At 43.0% G+C, this 19,347-nt stretch overlaps 1 protein-coding gene across 7 annotated transcripts in view; it reads left to right on the plus strand.

Moving 5' to 3' along the window:
* The window catches only part of SULF1 (sulfatase 1), a 176,555-nt gene that overhangs the window by 102,187 nt on the left and 55,021 nt on the right, over nucleotides 1-19,347 (plus strand). For all 7 annotated transcript variants that reach the window (XM_081816094.1, XM_031026344.2, XM_081816089.1 and 4 more), the window contains 3 exons: nucleotides 5,849-6,088; nucleotides 16,194-16,345; nucleotides 18,681-18,850. In XM_081816094.1, the coding sequence (XP_081672220.1) occupies nucleotides 5,849-6,088; nucleotides 16,194-16,345; nucleotides 18,681-18,850 (562 nt within the window). The remainder of the gene's footprint in view (nucleotides 1-5,848; nucleotides 6,089-16,193; nucleotides 16,346-18,680; nucleotides 18,851-19,347) is intronic.

The following is a 19,347-nucleotide window of genomic DNA, read 5'->3' on the forward strand; positions in this document are numbered from 1 at the left end:
ATGTGAGAATAAATGAGTTGGAGTGTGTAGAATGATTTAAATTCCTGGCCATGGTCCCATCCGGTCCCAGTAACCTATCCCATACTCCATCCAAAGTACTGTTCCTGGAGTCTGGATTTTTTTTTTTTTTTTAATTCCACTGAAAGTGCAAACGTGGTGGATCTTGCAGGACTCCTGAAGAGTGCCATTTCTCCCCTCCCAGTCGCTGCTGACCCAGCAGTAGCCTCGTCTGTAGCTGATTGCTGTTAAAGCATCCCCACCCCTGCAGGAAGAATGCAGACATCCCTAGTCCCCACCTGGAGCTCTGGCGCTGGGACAGCTTTTCTTGGCAGACCTGGGACTCAGCTGTGGCCTGGACCTTCTCTGTCCTCAAGCCAGGCCAGTCAGCAGTGCCCCCACACCAGCTCCTGGACCCAGTGACAGTCACTTCATAGCAACCTCATCAGGCTTCCACCTCCAAGGACAATTTTAAGTGATAACGAAGTCAGGCTTCTTGCGCAAGGGGAGGTAGGGGGACAGTGTATGTGGGGTGGGAGAGAATTGATATTTTTAACTATAAGCCAGCATTAACATTTTAAGTCTCAAAACAGAGAAATGATCACTGACCTCTGTCTTAGTCGTGAACAGACTATCACAAAATGGATGGTTTAGTGGCTTATAAACACCAGCCATTTATTTCCCACAGTTCTGTTGGCTGGGAAGTCCACTATCAAGGAGCCAGCAGATTCAGTGTCTGGTGCGAGCCCACTTTCTAGCTTACAGATGGCTGTCTTATATGTATCCTCACATGGCAGAAGGGGCAAGGAAGCCTAGTGGGGTCTCTCATATAAGGGCACTAATCCCATTCATGAGGGCTCCACCTTCATGAGCTAATCGCCTCCCAGAGGCCCCACCTCCTAATACCATCGTCCTGGTCGTTAGGTTTCAACATATGTGTTTGCAGGGGCGGGGGGGGCAAGGGGCGGGGGACACTAGTATTCAGTCTATGGCAACCTGTTTACTCTTACCCCTGCTTTTGGAATTCAGATGTAGCTTATGGACATGGGGATGAAAAAGACAGGAGGAAATTAACACGGTGGGTTGAGGTGAGCGCACAGTGAAACTCCAGTGCCCCTGACAACACTCCTTGTGTGAAGTGCTCTAACAGCGAGTGTCGGGCCATTTGCTCCTCGACAGCCCTGTGATCTAGTTGGGGAATGATTCTTAGCTCCACTTTACAGATGAGACATTCAGACCAAAAAAGAGTAGGTGACTTGCTCAAGCTGATCTGTGACCAAATCCAGATGTTTTCCCTCCAGTTCAAGTTCAGGGCTCTCTCTTCCCCTTCTTACCCTCCTAAGCCCTGCCTTGTGAATCTTGTTACGAGTCTTCGGCCTTAAGCCTCTTCTCATTCCTATGAAATAATTGTTCGAATAACTGAGAATCAGCACGATTGGAGTTTTAGGCACCTGAAGGCCTGACCTCAGAGAGGTGAGCAGTTGCAGCTTAAGACCAGACTGAGCTCTTCCAACAGCGAGGCAGGGCATCGTCCCATTCATTCATCTCAACAGCTGTAAGTGCGGAACGATGAGTTTCATTACAGACCAGCTTCTGGGAGAGTTTCCCAAGGAAAAGTCAGTGGCGCGGTCTCCCTCAGTGAGGGAGGCGGTGCGAGGCAGTGTCGCTGCCTGACATTAATCATCGCACCGCCATGAGAAAGAAGGTGCCTCGCGCTTTCCTTCCGTTGCATACTAACTCACAGGGAAGAGGGAGGGTTCCTGCGCTCCATCATCTGCGGAGAACCCACCAAGACCAGAGGTGGCATTTCACGCCAGCGATGAGGTCAGACACATCTCAGCCCTCGCTGGGCCTGAGCTCCCGGGATCCTTCAGCCCTTGGGGGGAGGGTGCGTGGGAGGCCGGCATTCGTGTGTGTCAGTGTCTCCTTTAAGAGGCTAGGTGAAATATCAGTCTGCGGAAAGTGAGACGTATCTTGACTATGAGCAGACACCTTTTCTGTTTCTCGGTCTTGAAAACGTCAGTGTTACAGCTGGTACTCAGCCTAGATGGAGCTTAAGAACACGGTCTCTGGAGCCGATTGCCTGCATTTGCTTCTGGGCTTGGCGACCTAGGCCATGTGTGGCCCTCGGAATGTTATTTAGCCCTTCTGCCCCTCAGTTTTATCATCTGGGATACTTACATGGGAATAATAGGTAAGAGCACCTGCTATGAAGGCTTATCGTCAGGATTAAATGAGTTGATGAGTGTGAAGGGCTCAGAAGAGAACCTGGCTGACAGTAAGCATGACATGGATGTTTCCGATTCCGGTCTGCCATATCTTACAGCCTCGGGAGTGGGCTGAGCCGCCTAGAGGCACCTGCTAAAGTCTCGTCCAGCTCTCGGCTTCCCTGCTTCTGTGTCCAACCCGGACTACTTCTCTGAGCGCGAGTGTGGTCCATGGACAGGGAGAAGAGGCCTCACCAGGGAGCTTGTTGGAAGTGCAAATTCTCTGGTGCCTCCCCAAGTCTTCTGAAATCAGCATCACAGGGCGGGCCCAGAATTCTGATATAACATGCTCTCCAAGTGATGTTTAAAGTTGAAGGGGGCGCCTGGGTGGCTCAGTTGGTTAAGCGGCTGCCTTCGGCTCAGGTCATGATCCTGGAGTCTCTGGATCGAGTCCCGCATCAGGCTCCCTGCTCAGCGAGGAGCCTGCTTCTCCCTCTGACCCTCCCCCCTCTCATGTGCTCTCTCTCATTCTCTCTCTCTCTCAAATAAATAAATAAAATCTTTAAAAAAAATAAATAAATAAAAATAAAGTTGAAGGAACATTGTCTCAGAATCTATTCTTTACTGAGAAACTTCAGGCCAGATACCCACTTTTACGAATCCTAATGTTGGGGCTGCAGTGGTCACGGTGACTCCGGGGACCAAATGTCCTCATCAATCCCTTTGATTTGGGGACTGGTTGGAATTTGGACAGATTGTTTAGGACCTCAACATAATCTGCCTAGTTCATTAAAAGAGTGACATTTAGAATGGGAGGGGAGCCCTTGCTGGGGCAAGTCCAGATTATGAATTGGGCTAAGTTTTGGTACCACTTTGTATATTATTTGACCTTAGATCCGATTTCTACCTACCATCCTATATTTGCAATCTGAATGAGTCTGTAAACAGGAGATTGCAGGTGATTCAGGACCTTGGAGGATGGTTTCCAGTGCCTTTTTTTTTTTAATTTTTTTATTATGTTATGTTAATCACCATACATTACATCATTAGCTTTTGATGTAGTGTTCCATGATTCATTGTTTGAGTGTATAACACCCAGGGCTCCATGCAGTACGTGCCCTCTTTAATACCCATCACCAGGCTAACCCATCCCCCCACCCCCTCCCCTCTAAAACCCTCAGTTTGTTTCTCAGAGTCCATAGTCTCTCATGGTTCGTCCAGTGCTTTTTTTAATATGAGTTCAGCTAAGGCTCATAAAGGAAATTGATAGCCCATTCTTTGTAATAAAGAGCATAGTAGGCAATGAAAATCCATCAGTAGTGTTTGCTGAGTTTTCCCAAAATTCAAGATACTACACTAAGTAAGCACTGCAGAGGTGTAAAGAGGAGAGAGGAGTAAGTGAATAGACGCGACCATCTACCTTTCACTCTCTCCCCACTCCCATGTATCCATCTATTTATCTCCATCTCCAGGATGTTTCCCCCATCTGATCAATAAATATAAAACATATTTCTGAAATGGACTTCCTTGATCTTCTACAGGGCATCTGTCTTTTTAGTTACTCCTTGAGTGACAGTGAAACCATTACTTTTCCAGTTTTCTTCCTGTGCTGAAAACGTTGAGGTATTATTAGTCAACTCATTATCTTCTGATGCATGACAACATCTCTTGGATCTGTTTCTTCGAGCCTCCCTCCATTTTAGAGGCACAGTCCAGTTCAAGTCTGTATCACCTCATGGCCTAATGGCTTTAGCGACCTCTCAGCTATAACCTTGGTGGACCAGCCTATTTCCTCCTCCATGCACATACCTCCATCCCCCGTTGCCACAACAACACCCCTCAAAGACGTTTTCCATATCATGTCGTTCATTCCTTTGACAGAGAAACCATTCTGCCTTCATTTTGGCTATTCTATCAAATCCAAATATCTGTGCCCAGCCTCGAAGCCATTCACTAACTCTACCTTCTATGTTTCATCAAGAGAATTCCCCATATTCTTTTTCATCCTAGGAAATCAGTGTGCTGTACGCAACCCTCGACTTCCTCCCACCTCCAGAGCCCACACACCATCCTCCCCATGCTGCCACGAACACACTTCACCCGTCTTGTGTTTTTCTTCCTGCTCTCCTTCCATTTGTCCTCGTCTCTTGTTTCAGAACTCTCATCAAACATCCCCTTCGGTCCTCCCTAACCTTATTTGTACTGCTACTGCTGTCTCCACACTCTTACGTGGCTTTGCAAATAGCCCCAAGTGGTTTCTATATGTCGGTTCTCATCTAGATAGTTTACCGCTAAAGACTGAGGCAGCAGAGAATTTTCCATTTCTTTTGTCAATGCTACACTTGGGGGAGCAACCCAGAGTGCTGAGGTTGATAGAATGTTCAGCATGAAGTGGGCACTCACTCCACGTTATTCACCAATTACAAAAAGGTTGCTTGATCCGCCGAAGACAACCAGAGGAGAAAAAGCAGTTCGGAATCCTCCTAACTGAAGCCTGTTTTAGGGAGCTCTAATGAGACCCAATTAGAAACCTTCCTCCTGTTTTCATATGTTTCATGTGAACAGTAAGAACTAATACGTGAAAAAATCAGGCTAACTGTGGCTTTTTGGACCATTGCACACTTCTGCTCTGAATGCTTGCCTGGTTTGCATTACGATTTCCTTCCTTGCTGGAAAACTACATAGACTTTCTCCCTTTCTTTGGAAGAAGTGGGACCTGTTGGAAATGTGAGGCTCCAGGATTCAAATGCAATGGGCTTGGCTGTGGTGCTCTGTAGTGCATTTCTTGACAAGTCCTGAAAAGACTATTGAATTCTAGCCTGTGCTTTTTTTCTGCAGTATTTGGATGTGTTTCAGCAACAGTATTTGGCTGGATAGAGTAATCGAAGTCGTTTTTTTCTTCCTCGGCAATCTTGTGTTACAATTTCATCCTTCGCAGTCAAAATGGAATACTTTACTCTGTGCAAATACTTTTGAGTGCAATAGAATCATTGCTCTTTCATAAGCAAACAATCTATCTTTTAATATTACACGTAAACAGGTGAAAGTATAAACTGGCAGTGCTATCCTGATGGAAAAACTGGAGGGTATTTGGTGACTTTGCTGGAGGATACCAAGTTACAATAAAGATTTTTTTTTAATTAAAGACAGGCATTTTGGAGGGACTTTTACTTAACAGGAAAAAAAATGGTTTTCCTCTTTAGTTTCCTATGATTAAAACACTGTAAGTAGTAACCTCAACAATGTCACAAGCGTTGCGCATATGTGGTGGGTTGGGGGTTTGATGCCCTGTGTAACAGGCTCTTGTTCTCTTGTAATCTTCAAAAGGCTGCTGGCCTTTGAATTTTCTCCATATCTAAAATTCTAGCTTTAATGATCAGATTAGCCTGCATTTTTTTTTTTCTTTGTGAGTAAGGAGAGGAGAAGCTGAAATGAGTTTTATTATTCTGCAAAATGCTTGAGATGGTAGGATCCCAAATGTTTAATTTTGTTCTGGAAATGAGAGCTGTCAAATTATCAACTCCTTCAAGCCAATGGAGGGAAATTAATAAATCAGGGGAACAGAGTCACTGAGTGACATGACATCAATGGGCATTCGTGGTGTGGTGCGCTCTGCTAAACAATGCTGGAATTGTGCCTTCCAGGGTCCCTGCAAGTCATGAACAAAACAAGAAAGATTATGGAGCACGGGGGGGCCACCTTCACCAACGCTTTTGTGACCACCCCTATGTGCTGCCCCTCCCGGTCCTCCATGCTCACCGGAAAGTATGTGCACAACCACAACGTCTACACCAACAATGAGAACTGCTCCTCACCTTCATGGCAGGCGATGCACGAACCTCGGACTTTTGCTGTATATCTTAACAACACTGGCTACAGAACAGGTAAAGGTGGACTTGCTAGCCAATGAACCTCTGATGGTACTTCTTAGATACAGGGAAATGCCTCGTGTAATGAAATATATAAAGTTACAATAATTGGAAGTAGTGTAGGCTTTTCTCTTCGCTATCAGGATCCTCCCCATCCCATCCTTTTTCACTCTGAAGAATGTACCAATGCAAGATCCCTTAGAAAAAAGTGATTCTCAGTGGGCACATTATGAAAATGTTATATTCATCAGAGCACCCAATGGTTGGAATTTTCTAAGAGGATCCGCAACAGAAGAGCTTTCACCCCCATTTACCTGCTTACCTCAACCTCCCAGATCTCAAGGGATCATGGTACAGCTTGAGGCTTGTCTTAAGGTGTCAGTACATTTCTGCTGATTTTTTCAGTGAGAAATCATCAAATATTTTGAAACTGCTTAGCATCTACTCCAAGATCTGGGACGCAATAGGTGATCAAAATGATTTTTTGAATTAATAAATAACCGAATGAAGAAACCAATGGGGTGTACCTTTTTGATTCATTTATTCATTCATTCCTAAATGATAGAATTTGGAGTTTCTTTAGCTCAGGTTGTGGTTATTTTTAGGTCCCAGATGTTCACGCCCATCTTCCGAGAAGGGAAGGCATCCCCAATCTTAAGTAGGCAAGAAAAGGTTTCTGGTTAGTTGGTCTTTTGAAAATTAGGGATCTCTTTCAAGAGAAGTCATAAACGTCATGCCAGTCTTTCTAAGAAAGAAGCAAGGCTCCTTCTGGTAAGGTTAGCCCCCAAAGCCTTTGAATAAAGGCTAAGAGAATTCTCAGCATGTTGATGCTCTCCTTGGGTTTTCTGAATGCTTCTTCATGAAAGGCAACAAGGATGTTTATAGAAGAACTGTAGAGCAAAAATGTTTTTTTTCAGAGCCACCTAGACTTATAAGATTTAAGGATATCATCACTAAAGCTCACTGGAAATGATTTTTAGGTCTACAGTTTCTCTATTCTGAAGATTTAAAAGTAAAGGATTTCAGAAAAATATATTCTCTTAAGTACCTTTAAAAAATGAAATGAATCTTTCCCACTGCACTTGAAAAATATGAGGCCATTTGTTTCTTTGCAGAACATTCTGTGGGCACTTAATACTTGTTGTTTATGGATAAAAATATTGATTTTGACTATGATAGCATTGTCATTCACAAGCATCTCAAGATCTCCATTCAGAGAGGAAGCTCTTCCCGTGACTCTCAAGGGTGTTTGCTTATGCTTTGGAAAGAAACTAGGTTACTCAGAGTGCCTTATCCTAAGTGTGTTTTCTCACGTAAGTGATTTAAATTTATGGCACCTTTCATCTGAGAGCTCAAAGGCACTTTGCGAATCCATCAAACATCCCTGTAGGGTTTAGAGACAGCAAATGTACTTGGCTCTGTTTTATAACTGAGGTGGGGATTTCAAATATTGTGTGACCAACTCAGAGAAATGTTCCCTTAATGCCTGGTTCCTGATTTTAACCACCAGATTATGTTTTGTTCCTGAGAAGCATCATGTGACATCGATGCCTTTCAACTTCCAGGCTCTCTATGATTTAAAACCTAGTAGCGGATAGAGAGCTTGAAGGGTCGGGACTCTCCCCATATCCAGAGTGATATGGATGATGTCTGTCATAAGAAATAGAGATTCAGGATGACACAGAGAACCCTGCCAGGACTTAGAGTGATCCACTAGGTTTTGCTAATTTGTTTCAGGGCAGATCAAGAAAAAGCAAGAAGATGAATGAGTTCTGAAGAGATTGTGTACAGCAATGGGACCCTAGTTGACAGTGTTGTATTGTACACTTGAAATTTGCTAAGAGGGTTGGTGTTGTCACCATAAAAGAAAAAAAAAGGAACATAGTATAGGAATGAGGTGATGGATGTATTGGTTGGCTTGGAGGTCGTGAATATTTCACAGTGTTTATGTATTTTGAGCCATCAGATTGTACACCTTAAATATATTACAATTTTTTAAAGATTTTATTTATTTGAGAGAGAGACAGAGAGCATGCACAAATGCAGGGAGAGAGAGAGGGACAAGTAGACTCCGCACTGAGCATGGAGCCCAACCCAGGGCTTGATCCTATGACCCCAAATCATTACCTGAGCTGAAACCAAGAGTTGGTCGTTTAACAGACTGAGCCACCCAGGTGCCCCAAGTATATTACAATTTTTGATTGTCAATAATACCTCAATAAAACTAGGGAGAAAAAAGAAAGAGGGAAAAGAAGGAAATTAGTATTTTTTGCTTACCTACCATGCAGCATGCACTTTAGCTAAATTGTCTCACTTAATTCTTCGGGCAACTTTGGAAGAAAGGATTTGCCTGTGTTACCAAAGACGAAACAGAGACTAAGGAGAGTTGTCACAGGCTAATCAGTGATAGGATGGGTCCATCACATCTGACTCCAGAGTCTTTCCTTTTTCCATCATCTTATTTCTTTACGTACGTTTCTGTCATGCCTCATTCCAAAGTGCCCTCAGAGACACATAAAACATAGCAGGATACAGAACAGTAAGGACCCTGGCAAATGGAAATGAAGAGTCATACCAGTAAAAGTCAAGGCAAAGCTTGGTATACAAAGTGCGCACCGTGGAGCTGTGGAGAAAGGGTGCCTATGTGGGGAACTAAGTTTCCAGATGGCAAAAGCAAAAATCGAAATGCCATCCATTGCGAAGTTTACCGGGTCACCAAGATAGAAATAAATCGGTTGCTTCTAAGAAGTGTAGCGTATTCTGGTACTTGTTTCAATTAGACTATGCTGTATCTACCCTACAATAGATCATAAGAGCTTGGATAAAACAGAGAGAATTTAGTTCAAGTCCCTTATTTTCAGGTGAGCAAATTTCTGCCAACAAGATCAAAAGTGACACATCTGATGTTCTAATGGGGAGAGCAGGTGTCAGGACCTTGGTCTTCAGGGTTCTTGCCAGTGTGCAACCCTACCTGTGAGGGTTGGGTCTTGAATGACACTGTGCACCATAAGGCTGTCCCGATGACACGGGGCGCCTGGCTGGCTCAGTCATTAAGCGTCTGCCTTCGGCTCAGGTCATGATCCCAGGGTCCTGGGATCGAGCCCCGCATCGGGCTCCCTGCTCAGCGGGAAGCCTGCTTCTCCTCTCCCACTCCCCCTGCTTGTGTTCCCTCTCTCGCTGTCTCTCTGTCAAATAAATAAATAAAATCTTAAAAAAAAAAAAAAAAAAGGCTGTCCCGATGACAACGGTCAGGCTCTTTGTGTAGCCCAGTTGTCTTTTCCGGGGATGGAAGACTTGCTCCTGGAAGCGAAGTCTGATTCCGAGGCCAACCTTCTTTCTGCTCGGGGGTCTAGACACTTAGGTAATAATTGAATTTATAGTGAGTCATTGTACAGAGGAAAAGGAGTTCTTTAAAGGGAACAAGGACTTTTCAGAATAGTTAGAAATAGAAGAAGGATGATCTGCACAGAAGAAATTAAATGTTGATATGCCCCTTAGTGAATCAGACAAAAGTACAAATTGGAAGACGAAAATGGCAGTGATAGAGATCTATACAATTTAAATTTATCTTTGATGGGAAAATATTGAAGTGTGCCAGGCGATTAGGAAGCAAAGATGCCTTTGTGACAATAGTTTATTGATCTAACCAGGGACAGAGACCCATTTGAAAATACACAAGCACATCAGGATGATAGGCATTTTAGGAAGTTAAGAGAATCAGTGAAGAGGTATTAAACCAACATAATTATTTATAAGCCACTAAACTAGAGGGGGAAAAGCCGATACATAAAGATTTTATCATTTTTCTAATAATGAATACATTATTTGGAACGTTTAGCTGAGAACCTAAGAAAAATAATGCAAGAGACTAAAATATGTATCATACATATAAATATTCATCGAGAGAAAAGCACAACGCAGTAATCAGTTTTATGAAGAATAACTCCGAGAAGACAAATTACTATGAGGCTGATTTTGGGAGGCATCCAGGATACGTGGATTTCAATGGATTGAATTGATCCAATATTATATTTACCATCGTATGACATGATTTTTCTTTCTCAGAACTGAGGCATATTTTTGGACTGGCTACAGCCGGAATTTTTTCTAACTTTACTCATGGAAAATATGACTCTCCAACAGCTTAAATGTTCAAAAGGGGAAAATACAGCAACATGTCTATTGCATTTTATGTTCTGACAAGTGAAGTGGGAAGGATATTGGATTATCTATCATAAAAATGAATATCCTGCCTGACTATCCGCTCAAAAAAAAAAATTTAGTGTGAATTTCTTGTGAGAGTATAGACTTGAATGTAAAACCTGGCATTAAGTTTTAAGGTAAAAGTAACAATCTCTCCCTATAATTTTTATATTGATTCATTTAAAGATTGTAGTGTTCAAGTTACAATCAGAACACATGATACATAAAATCACATGTGAATTGAATTTTAGTCATACTCATTTTACTTCATATCATTTGAGTAGAAGGGGCAATATTTAAAGGAGAGCTGCAATAAATTCTTTTGTAAAACATTCTTTTGTAACAAAATAATTTGGACAAAGGAATCAATTTTCTGCTTTCATGTCTTTTTCTTTTACAAAATTTATTTATGTTACCATACATTCGTTGAACTACATATACCTGGAATTACATTAAATGCTGGGATATGAAGACATATAAAGAAAGATCCCTGTCTTCATTAGACTTACAGTCTAGTTGGGGAATTATAGTTTTAACTTGGTTCAAAATTATGTATATTGTTAGTTTGTCAGTTACTACCAGTAAAATCCTGTGACCCCAAGCCTATCAATGACAATTGATTGAGTAAGAGCTCAATTAGTGTATCATTTGTTACATTAAATAAGATTTAACTTCTCCACAGCATCAGAAATCTTTGGATAGTTCCTATTGCTGACTGAAAGGCCTTTGTTTCAAAAGATTTGAAGGGAAATTTTTTTAAAGTATTATGTAACAACAGATAGTCCTGGACAGAAGTAGCATGGCCTAAAGTCAACAGTAATTATAATCAGGTCTTTCTGTTCTTTCTCCCTGTCACCTGACCCCCCTACCACCTTCTTAAGTAGCCATAAAGGGAAGTGTTTAATGGTGTCTCAGAGAAGAGAATGATAGAGAAGGACAGGTAGATGGTGTGTTCGAGATATATTCCCATAGTAGTAAATCGACTGAATTGCCAGTGCCAAAGGATAAGAAAAACTTCGTACTACACCTAATAGAATGGCATTATGGGCAAGAAAACGAAATTCACCTTAGGGAGGGAGAAAGAGATTTAATACATCTGGAGGAAAATAATTAGAAGCCCAGATAATCAATTGCAGAGCGCTGCCAGGAAGCACAATGTTGAAAGAGGCCAGGGGTGATTACAAATGAGTCTCAATGTTACGAGGCAACAAGAAAGGCCAGAGGAACTTGAAGCCAACAGCACCAGGGGAGCCGCGTGGTGACGCATGAGGTCCTGGTCTCTCTTGGAACGAGTGTGATGGGTGAGGGCACATCTGGAATCCTGAGTACATATTTTACACTCCATTAGCACAAAGACACTGAAAACCTGGAGGGAGTTCTGAAGCCAGTAACAAGGACTATTAAGAGACTCGAAGGAAGAGTTTGTAAGGGGAGGATTAAGGGAGGGGCGATAGCCATGGCAATGGGTGGAAAGCAGCGCTAAAAAACCAAACAAGGACAACAATGAGGCAGGAAAGACCTGTCATGGCTGCCCCCAGAGGGAAAAACGGAGAACAAAACTGAATGTGGCAGAAAAAGGAAAAATCTAAAAACTAATGAAGCAGGGAAATGTAAGCCAAATGGGAATTGGTTGCCACAAAATAAGTCTGACTGGGGAGAAAAAGATGTAACCTCTCGAAAAATGTTTTCAGACGCCCAAGTACAGAACTCAGACAAGACGTCCTACTGCAGAATGGTAAAGTACTTCAGATCAGGACACAGGGTTGGGAGGATGATGGTAATGGTGCGGCTAATAATAATACAGGCAGCAGCGGTATTTAATAAGCCCTTGTTAGGTGCCAGGCACTGTTCGAAGCGCTTTACATATGTTTTACTTCATTGGATTCTCACAACAACCCTACCACTGTTCTTATTATCATCCTCATGGTTTTACAGATGGGAGAACTGGAGGTGAAGAGAGGCCAAGTGACTTGCCTGTGGGCGTATAGCTAGCAAACAGCACGGCCAGGTTTTAAACCCAGGCAGGCCGGCTTCCGGGTCTATATTCCAAACCACTGTACTCTTCTGCTGCTTTTAAGACGAAAGGAGAGAAAAGTGGGGGGGGGGGGGGGGCCCTGGGGATGAGGAGCAGACCAAAAGAAAGAGCAGGGCCTGAGGTTATTAAGTGCAAAGTTCCTGGAAATAGTCCCCTTCTGAAGTCATGTTGGCGGGGTGTGACCCTCGTGTGCTGCCTCTGACTCAAAGTCATTATTACCTTTTGTCAGAAAGGAAAATCATCTTGTGGTTCTCTGTGATTCTAAAGAGGGTTGGTCTCTGAAGACGAGAACCCCTCATTAGAATTCCTACTGCACATAGTCAGCTCAGAGGGAAAAATCCTGAGTCCTAGCCGACCTGAGATCCTCTAACACTTAGTCCCACGCACATCAGTCTGCTCTGGGGCCTGGCAGAGTAATCAAGCAGTGGGCGCTTGGCCAACTGACCACCTGATGGATTTACTCATTTGCAGACTCAACATATAAACACTCATTCAACAAATAAACATCGCTGTGTTTCTCGGACTTGAGTGAACTCTTCAAAGAAAATAAATCTCATCAGAAATAGCAACTTCAGCCACTAATAATTCCAGTGAAACCATCAGTCTAGAACTTGTAGAATCCCCAGAATACGTGGAGGCCCATGAGCCCCAGTGCAGGAAACAAAACCTATGAAGCCCCTAGGCTATGTGCAAGGATGGGGAGCAGGGGGAGTATAGAGATGAGGCAAAGGCGGAGTTCACCCTCACAGCCTTGCAGGCTAAGGGGGATTACCTTACATACGAGCAGGACTATAGCACAAGGAAGGAAGGGAAGATGGCATTCGAGCCACAGAGCCACAGAGACAAATTGCTGTGGGACTGGGTAAAGACTGGGATCAGAAGGGCACCTGGTCTAGCCCTGATACACATCGGGGAGATGAGGGAGCTAGCACAGGCAAAGGCTGTAAGAGGTGAAAACCAGAGCAAATGGAGAAAACACACTCTCCGGAGAGAGGGACAAATAAACAGAAATGCAGGCTGGGATTGGAAATAGAGGGATTTTGTCCAGATCCAAAGGTGGCCTTGCATGACATGCTATCAAGTGAAACTTGATTCTATCAAATGAAACTTGAGGGGGGGTCCATCCACGATTGTGACAATGGGGTCATGTCACCAGAGCCGGTCTTCAGGAAGGTGGCACTAAGAGTGGAAAGACCCGGGAGGCTGGGTAGGGGCTCTGGCAGGAGACTGTGAGCATTCATGAGGGGCATCGAGTAATCGGAGAAAGAGGGGCAGGTTCGAGAGCTATTATCCACGTAGAATCTTCAGGTGGTGGCGCTTGCTCAGCAAGGAGACCAAAGGAGCAGGTGAACCGGGGAAGGCTCTGGGGTGCTGAGCCTGGTCAACCAGGAAGATGACTATGACACTCAGAGAAGAAAAGGGTATCTGAGGAGAGACGTGCACTCGGAAGGGCAAAGGATTCATTCTGTTCCAGACAAGCCTATTAAGAGTGAGGAAAACGTATCCTACGTGTAGCTGTGTATCAGGATGAAAGCGAGCTAGCTAGCCCGTCAAGACACAGAAACGATGTACCATGGACAATGCTGAGATTCAGAAATGTGTGCTTTAAGGGCGATACTGATAAAGTGCCTGATTCTGGGATCTGTTTTCATCTTACCAGGCCTGTAGTCCAGGAACTATCTTTCTTCGTGTGTGTAAGTGGAGACACTTGTGAAGCCAGCTTAGTGAAGATACACAGTGGCTTTGACATGGAAGGCATCGGATTAGCCATAGTTTCTCCCTAAAACAAAAGATGGCAGCCCTTTAAAAATCAGAAAAATTAAAGCTTGCACGCATGTGTGTACTACATATGCATAGATGTGTAGGTATAAGTGTGTGTGTGTGCAACACACACACGTACACACACACACACCTACATATACACATATAAAAATTTCTTTGCTCCTTTCTACTTAAGGGGAAGGCTACGTATATGGCTACTAGGGTGACCAACCATCTAGGTTACCCAGAATAGTGCTTGTTTATGCCTGCCTTCCTGGTGAGATTACAACTATTAGAAATAGTACCTTCCTTGTCTTGCAGACTGATTGAATCCTGCAGTTTGGAGGGCTGGTTGGCTCTTAAAGAACCCATTCGAACAGTGCATGGAATACAACATTCTCCACTTTCCCCACAAATGAAAATGTGTGTGTGTTTAAACCAAACCTAAAAATCTGGTAACAGCCTCTTAGAAGTAGGGTATGTCTCAGAATCATGCATGTAAACATGAGAATACCTTCACCTCTGGATCCCAGTTTGGCTTTTCTGTAATTGCAGAGTTAGAGTTACGCCGCTGTGGTATCAGAATAACTTTTGAATGTCATCTTGAAATAGAAGCGTGGATTTTAAGTGCTAATGCAAAGGTAAAGGAGAAACACTTCTTAAATGTATGCAGTTTGTTTATTTTCTCTGTAAGAATCATAAATGTTGACACATTACCTGTAATTGAAGTGGTTAATGATTTATCGGCAAGGTGATTTGGTCAGCCATGACACACAAACTTTGGTATACTCCAGAATGCTCTATTGCACTTGTGAAGCTCTCTTGTCTAACCTGAATTTGCATTCTGCGGTGATAACATGGTGTATGCAGTGTGATTAAAGTAAGTGAACAGGGCGCCTGGGTGGCTCAGATGGTTAAGCATCTGCCTTCGGCTCAGGTCCTGGGATCGAGTCCCGCATCGGGCTCTCTGCTCCTTGGGAGCCTGCTTCTCCCTCTGCCTCTCTCTCTCTGTCTCTCATGAATAAATAAATAAAATCTTTAAAAAAAAAATAAATAAAGTAAGTGAACATATCAAAAAAAAAAAAGAAAGAAAAGTAATAGTACCCTCTTTCTCAAAAGTGTGCCGACAATACATTTTTGGCTACCCTTCTGATAGTTACAAGGTATTTGACTTCAAGATCTAACCCATTTTGTTCCCGAAACCCCAACCTGCCCTACTCTCTCCTCTTTGCCCATCTCTTCTCGTCCTCTTTGGCAGAGGACCAAATCCAAATCCAAAGTTTCCCTCTGAAAGGATCAGTAAGCTCTGTTGCCCAGTGGCCTTCCTTAGGTGGGACATGCCAAAGTTACAAATGTGAAGTCCCTCCAGGGGCCTCGTCGATGAGCAGTAGAGTGTCTGTGTCCCATGTACTTCTCTTAGACTATGAGTCTATGAAAGTTAGTCATCTGCATAGTAATTCTGTGTCACCAGAATTTTTTCTTATCAATAATAGACACATTCCTAAAATATACATAATGTGAACACCAATGCCATAAAATATGTGTGACATAAAAACCCTTACCATGTGCTGAAGACACGGGAGTTTACCATGGCTCCTTGACTTGGAAAATTTGTATTCTGGATATGCAAACACAAAGACAAACTTTTCTATAGGGTTTTTATAATTTATAACTCTCAAATAGTAAGTTGGAAAACTTACTTTCTCACCAAGACTGAACTTTCAGCACCACCCCCCCAACTATGTGCCCAGAGACAGCATTCCACATTTCCACTGGCTACTTCTCTGACTGTTACATCAACTTAACAAAAGGGTACATTCTGCTTTTATTCTAGCAGAACCACAAGAAACAGATGCACCCCGAGTACCATGATCACTATGGTGATTTTATTGCGCTATAATCCATGTACATGGGTACTACGTTTATTTATTCAAAAGGAAAATGTCCGTGTGTCACTTTGCCAAAGGATCAGGCTATTACACTATTATTTTGGCGTTACCAACGTTTACTTTTGTTTTACTGCCCCTTTTTCAAATCCTAATTTCATACTTATGCATTTATGCATTTATTTGTGATTAATCATTTCATATGAGAAACTAATCCCTTTTTTTCCCTTTGCAGCCTTTTTTGGAAAATACCTCAATGAATATAATGGCAGCTACATCCCTCCTGGATGGCGAGAATGGCTTGGATTAATCAAGAATTCTCGTTTCTATAATTACACTGTTTGTCGTAATGGCATCAAAGAAAAGCATGGATTTGATTATGCAAAGGTAATTTTCAGCCACTTTTACGCTGCATCAATTTACTTTGTGCATAATGGGGAAAAGCCATTTTCAGTGAGTTAACTTATCCACGAGATTGGCTTTCTATGTTCTCACAATGTTAGAATGAGAAATTTTAAGGTAATTTTAAACTCCAGGCAAGAAAAAGATTTTCAAGGAACACTGACTTTGAATAGTGATTCTTTTTTCCCTCATTAGGATGAAAGGCAATCAGCCTTTGATGAAGTATCATCAAGAAAATCATAGATGCCTCCACTCGGACTTGTGATTTTTTTTTTTTCTACTCCCTAGAGGATTTGTCCACATAATCAAATGTTCATCTTGTACCATTTCGCTTTTCACTGGCGTAAAAGTGCATTTTGTCTGTGGCTTCAGGTTTAGAGCAGACAAGCGCAATTATCGAAGGTCGGGGAAACCACATTCTTCGCTTTTCCTCCTGTCTGACCAAGCATTGATATGTGACAAGGACATCGGCCCCACAGGAACGAGAGTCCACAAAAGTCCCTGGGGCCGTCAATCCCCGGATTTCCAAATCAGTTCATAGAAACTGAAATCGACACGTCCCTCCGTGTCTCTAACAAATCCATCCCAGATTAGACTTTCTAAAATTCACAAAGGTTTTGTGATTGCCAACCAAAAATAAAACAAGTTTCAGACGACAAGAGTGAAGGGGAAAATACCTTCGAATTTAGCCTGCTAATTAGCCTAAAATACCTCTTCCCTTCTAGCCATGCCCAGCTCTTCCTCACTTATCTAAAAGAAGCCGACAATCTGCTCTATCTAGCGTAGATCACTACGAAAGAGCCATTGGTAGAAATCAGAGAGAGGGAACTTGATTTAATTTTGGCACAGTGCTGCCTTTATGCTTGGCCCGATTTGGGCTCGAGGAGCTTGGTGGGAGATAAGGTGTTGTAGTCTCGCTCTTTCGTCCCCTTCAGAAAACAATGAATGCAAATGAATTCACAAACATTGCTAATAGGATTCCAGACTCAACAAAGTTGAGAGCTGGCGGGGACCTTGGAGGCAGATTTGAGCAATGTCCTACAAAGTGCGCTAATTGTCACCGCTATCATTTTTTATCTGTGGGGATGCTTTCATGCTCCTTGTTCAAGCTATTAACCTTTCTTTCCCTGTTGTCCTAAGGAGAGCAAAGTAATCAAGAATCCCTCCAAAGACTAAAATTAGCGTAACTTGCCCATTATCACAGCTGATTAAGTGTCAAAGACAACTGTGTCCGGAAAGAATATCTGGCTTTTTTTTTTGGTGAGAAAAGGAATGAAACAGACACTCCCATGGAAGAAGGTGATGGCCTGTGGAGTTGTCCTCACAGTGACATGTGACACAGATTTCCTCCCTTGGGCACTGCTTTTGCAGCTGTGTTGGTCCCTGAATCTACATGTGATTAGTCATGCCTGGGAGCCTCTGACACTGTGAATGCTGCCTGGGCACTTTCTGAATAAACTTTGTACTGGAGCTCCAGGCCAACGATACCCACTTAGAGGAAGCAGGTGGTTTAATTTAAGTTTTCATCGCTCCTTTTCATTCCATTTCTTCCTTCCCCCTTACAGAGTTGCATCAGTCCCTCAGACTGCAGCTTGGATCATTTTATTAACAAGTCAGGCTCAAATCCCAGCAGCTGTATCATTTTAGTTGTGCAATTAACAGTATAATCTGCAGGAAATCAAATGCTCCCCATATTTAGTGTTTCAAGTGAATTAATTGATAAAATATTGCAGCTTTTCCATGTGCACCCAGATTTTGGCTATGGCTTTCATTAGCAATTAATGTATAATTCCCACAGGTGAATTTTGAATTTAAAGAAAAGACCTTTTCTTTTGTTTGTGCATGTGCGTGTGTGCGCGTGTGTGTGTGTGTATGTGTTCTGCAACTGTGAATTTGTAGTGGGCGTGGGTGTTTCCTGCCCTTGAAGTAATTAAATTTTTTGTCAACGAATTACATCAATGAAACCTAAGAATGAAATATGTATCCGGTGTTTCATGGGTTCTAGCATTTGGATTGCCAGATCTGATCATTATCTTGGGCAAACAGGACTGGACTTTTTTTCTTTCTTAATTGCTAAGTTGTACCTTACTCAAAATACAATTTTTGCATGTTACCAAGCTAGCCACCCTAGAAAGTAACTGGCAACTGATTTTGTCTGTTACAGAAGATGTTTTGCTGCTTTGGGAAGTATCATCTTCCTTCCTGCTTTAGACCTTATACCTTCACTCAGTGAGATGCTTCTGAAGAAAGAAGTATTCAAATGTGATCTGATGAATGTCACCTTTTGTAATTTTTGTTTTGTGTCAAATGTATGTTTCAGGACTACTTCACAGACTTAATCACTAACGAGAGCATTAATTACTTCAAAATGTCTAAGAGAATGTATCCCCATAGGCCCATTATGATGGTGATCAGCCACGCTGCGCCCCACGGCCCCGAGGACTCGGCCCCACAGTTTTCAAAACTGTACCCCAATGCTTCCCAACACATGTGAGTAATAACGTCAGTTCTGGGACCTGCTGAACACGGGCCTTTCCTTTGCTCCCCACCTCCGTCCTCTCCCTCACCCCATTTCCTTCCACGCCATGTCTCCAGAGGCAGGTAAACCAACCGGCTCCTGCCATGAGCCCACGGGGCAAGCTGGCCACGGGGCCTGGCATAAAGGACCTGGTCTAGTGGTGTGATTAGGAATCACATTTCCAACCTTTTTAAGTAGCTAAATGGAAAGGAAGAGAAGCACGTAGGGTGAATGGGGGAAATTTGTATCAGGCATTCCCTTCATTTGTCTTACATGATATTCCTGAGCATGATCTCATAAAAATAACGATCAAATGGTATACTCCTCATAGCAGCAGAGTGGTGCCCCCTGGTCTGGTTGTAGAAACATGGGTCTGTCTTCTAGGCGGATACTGGGGGCAGCTTTGCTGCAGATGTGCAATTAGGATTGCTGCAGAAAGCAGCTTGCATGGGCTTGCCCTAGAGGCCTT

This window comes from Leptonychotes weddellii, chromosome 4 (genome assembly GCF_054177405.1).
Source record: "Leptonychotes weddellii isolate Sample4059 chromosome 4, ASM5417740v2, whole genome shotgun sequence".
Lineage (NCBI taxonomy): Eukaryota > Metazoa > Chordata > Mammalia > Carnivora > Phocidae > Leptonychotes > Leptonychotes weddellii.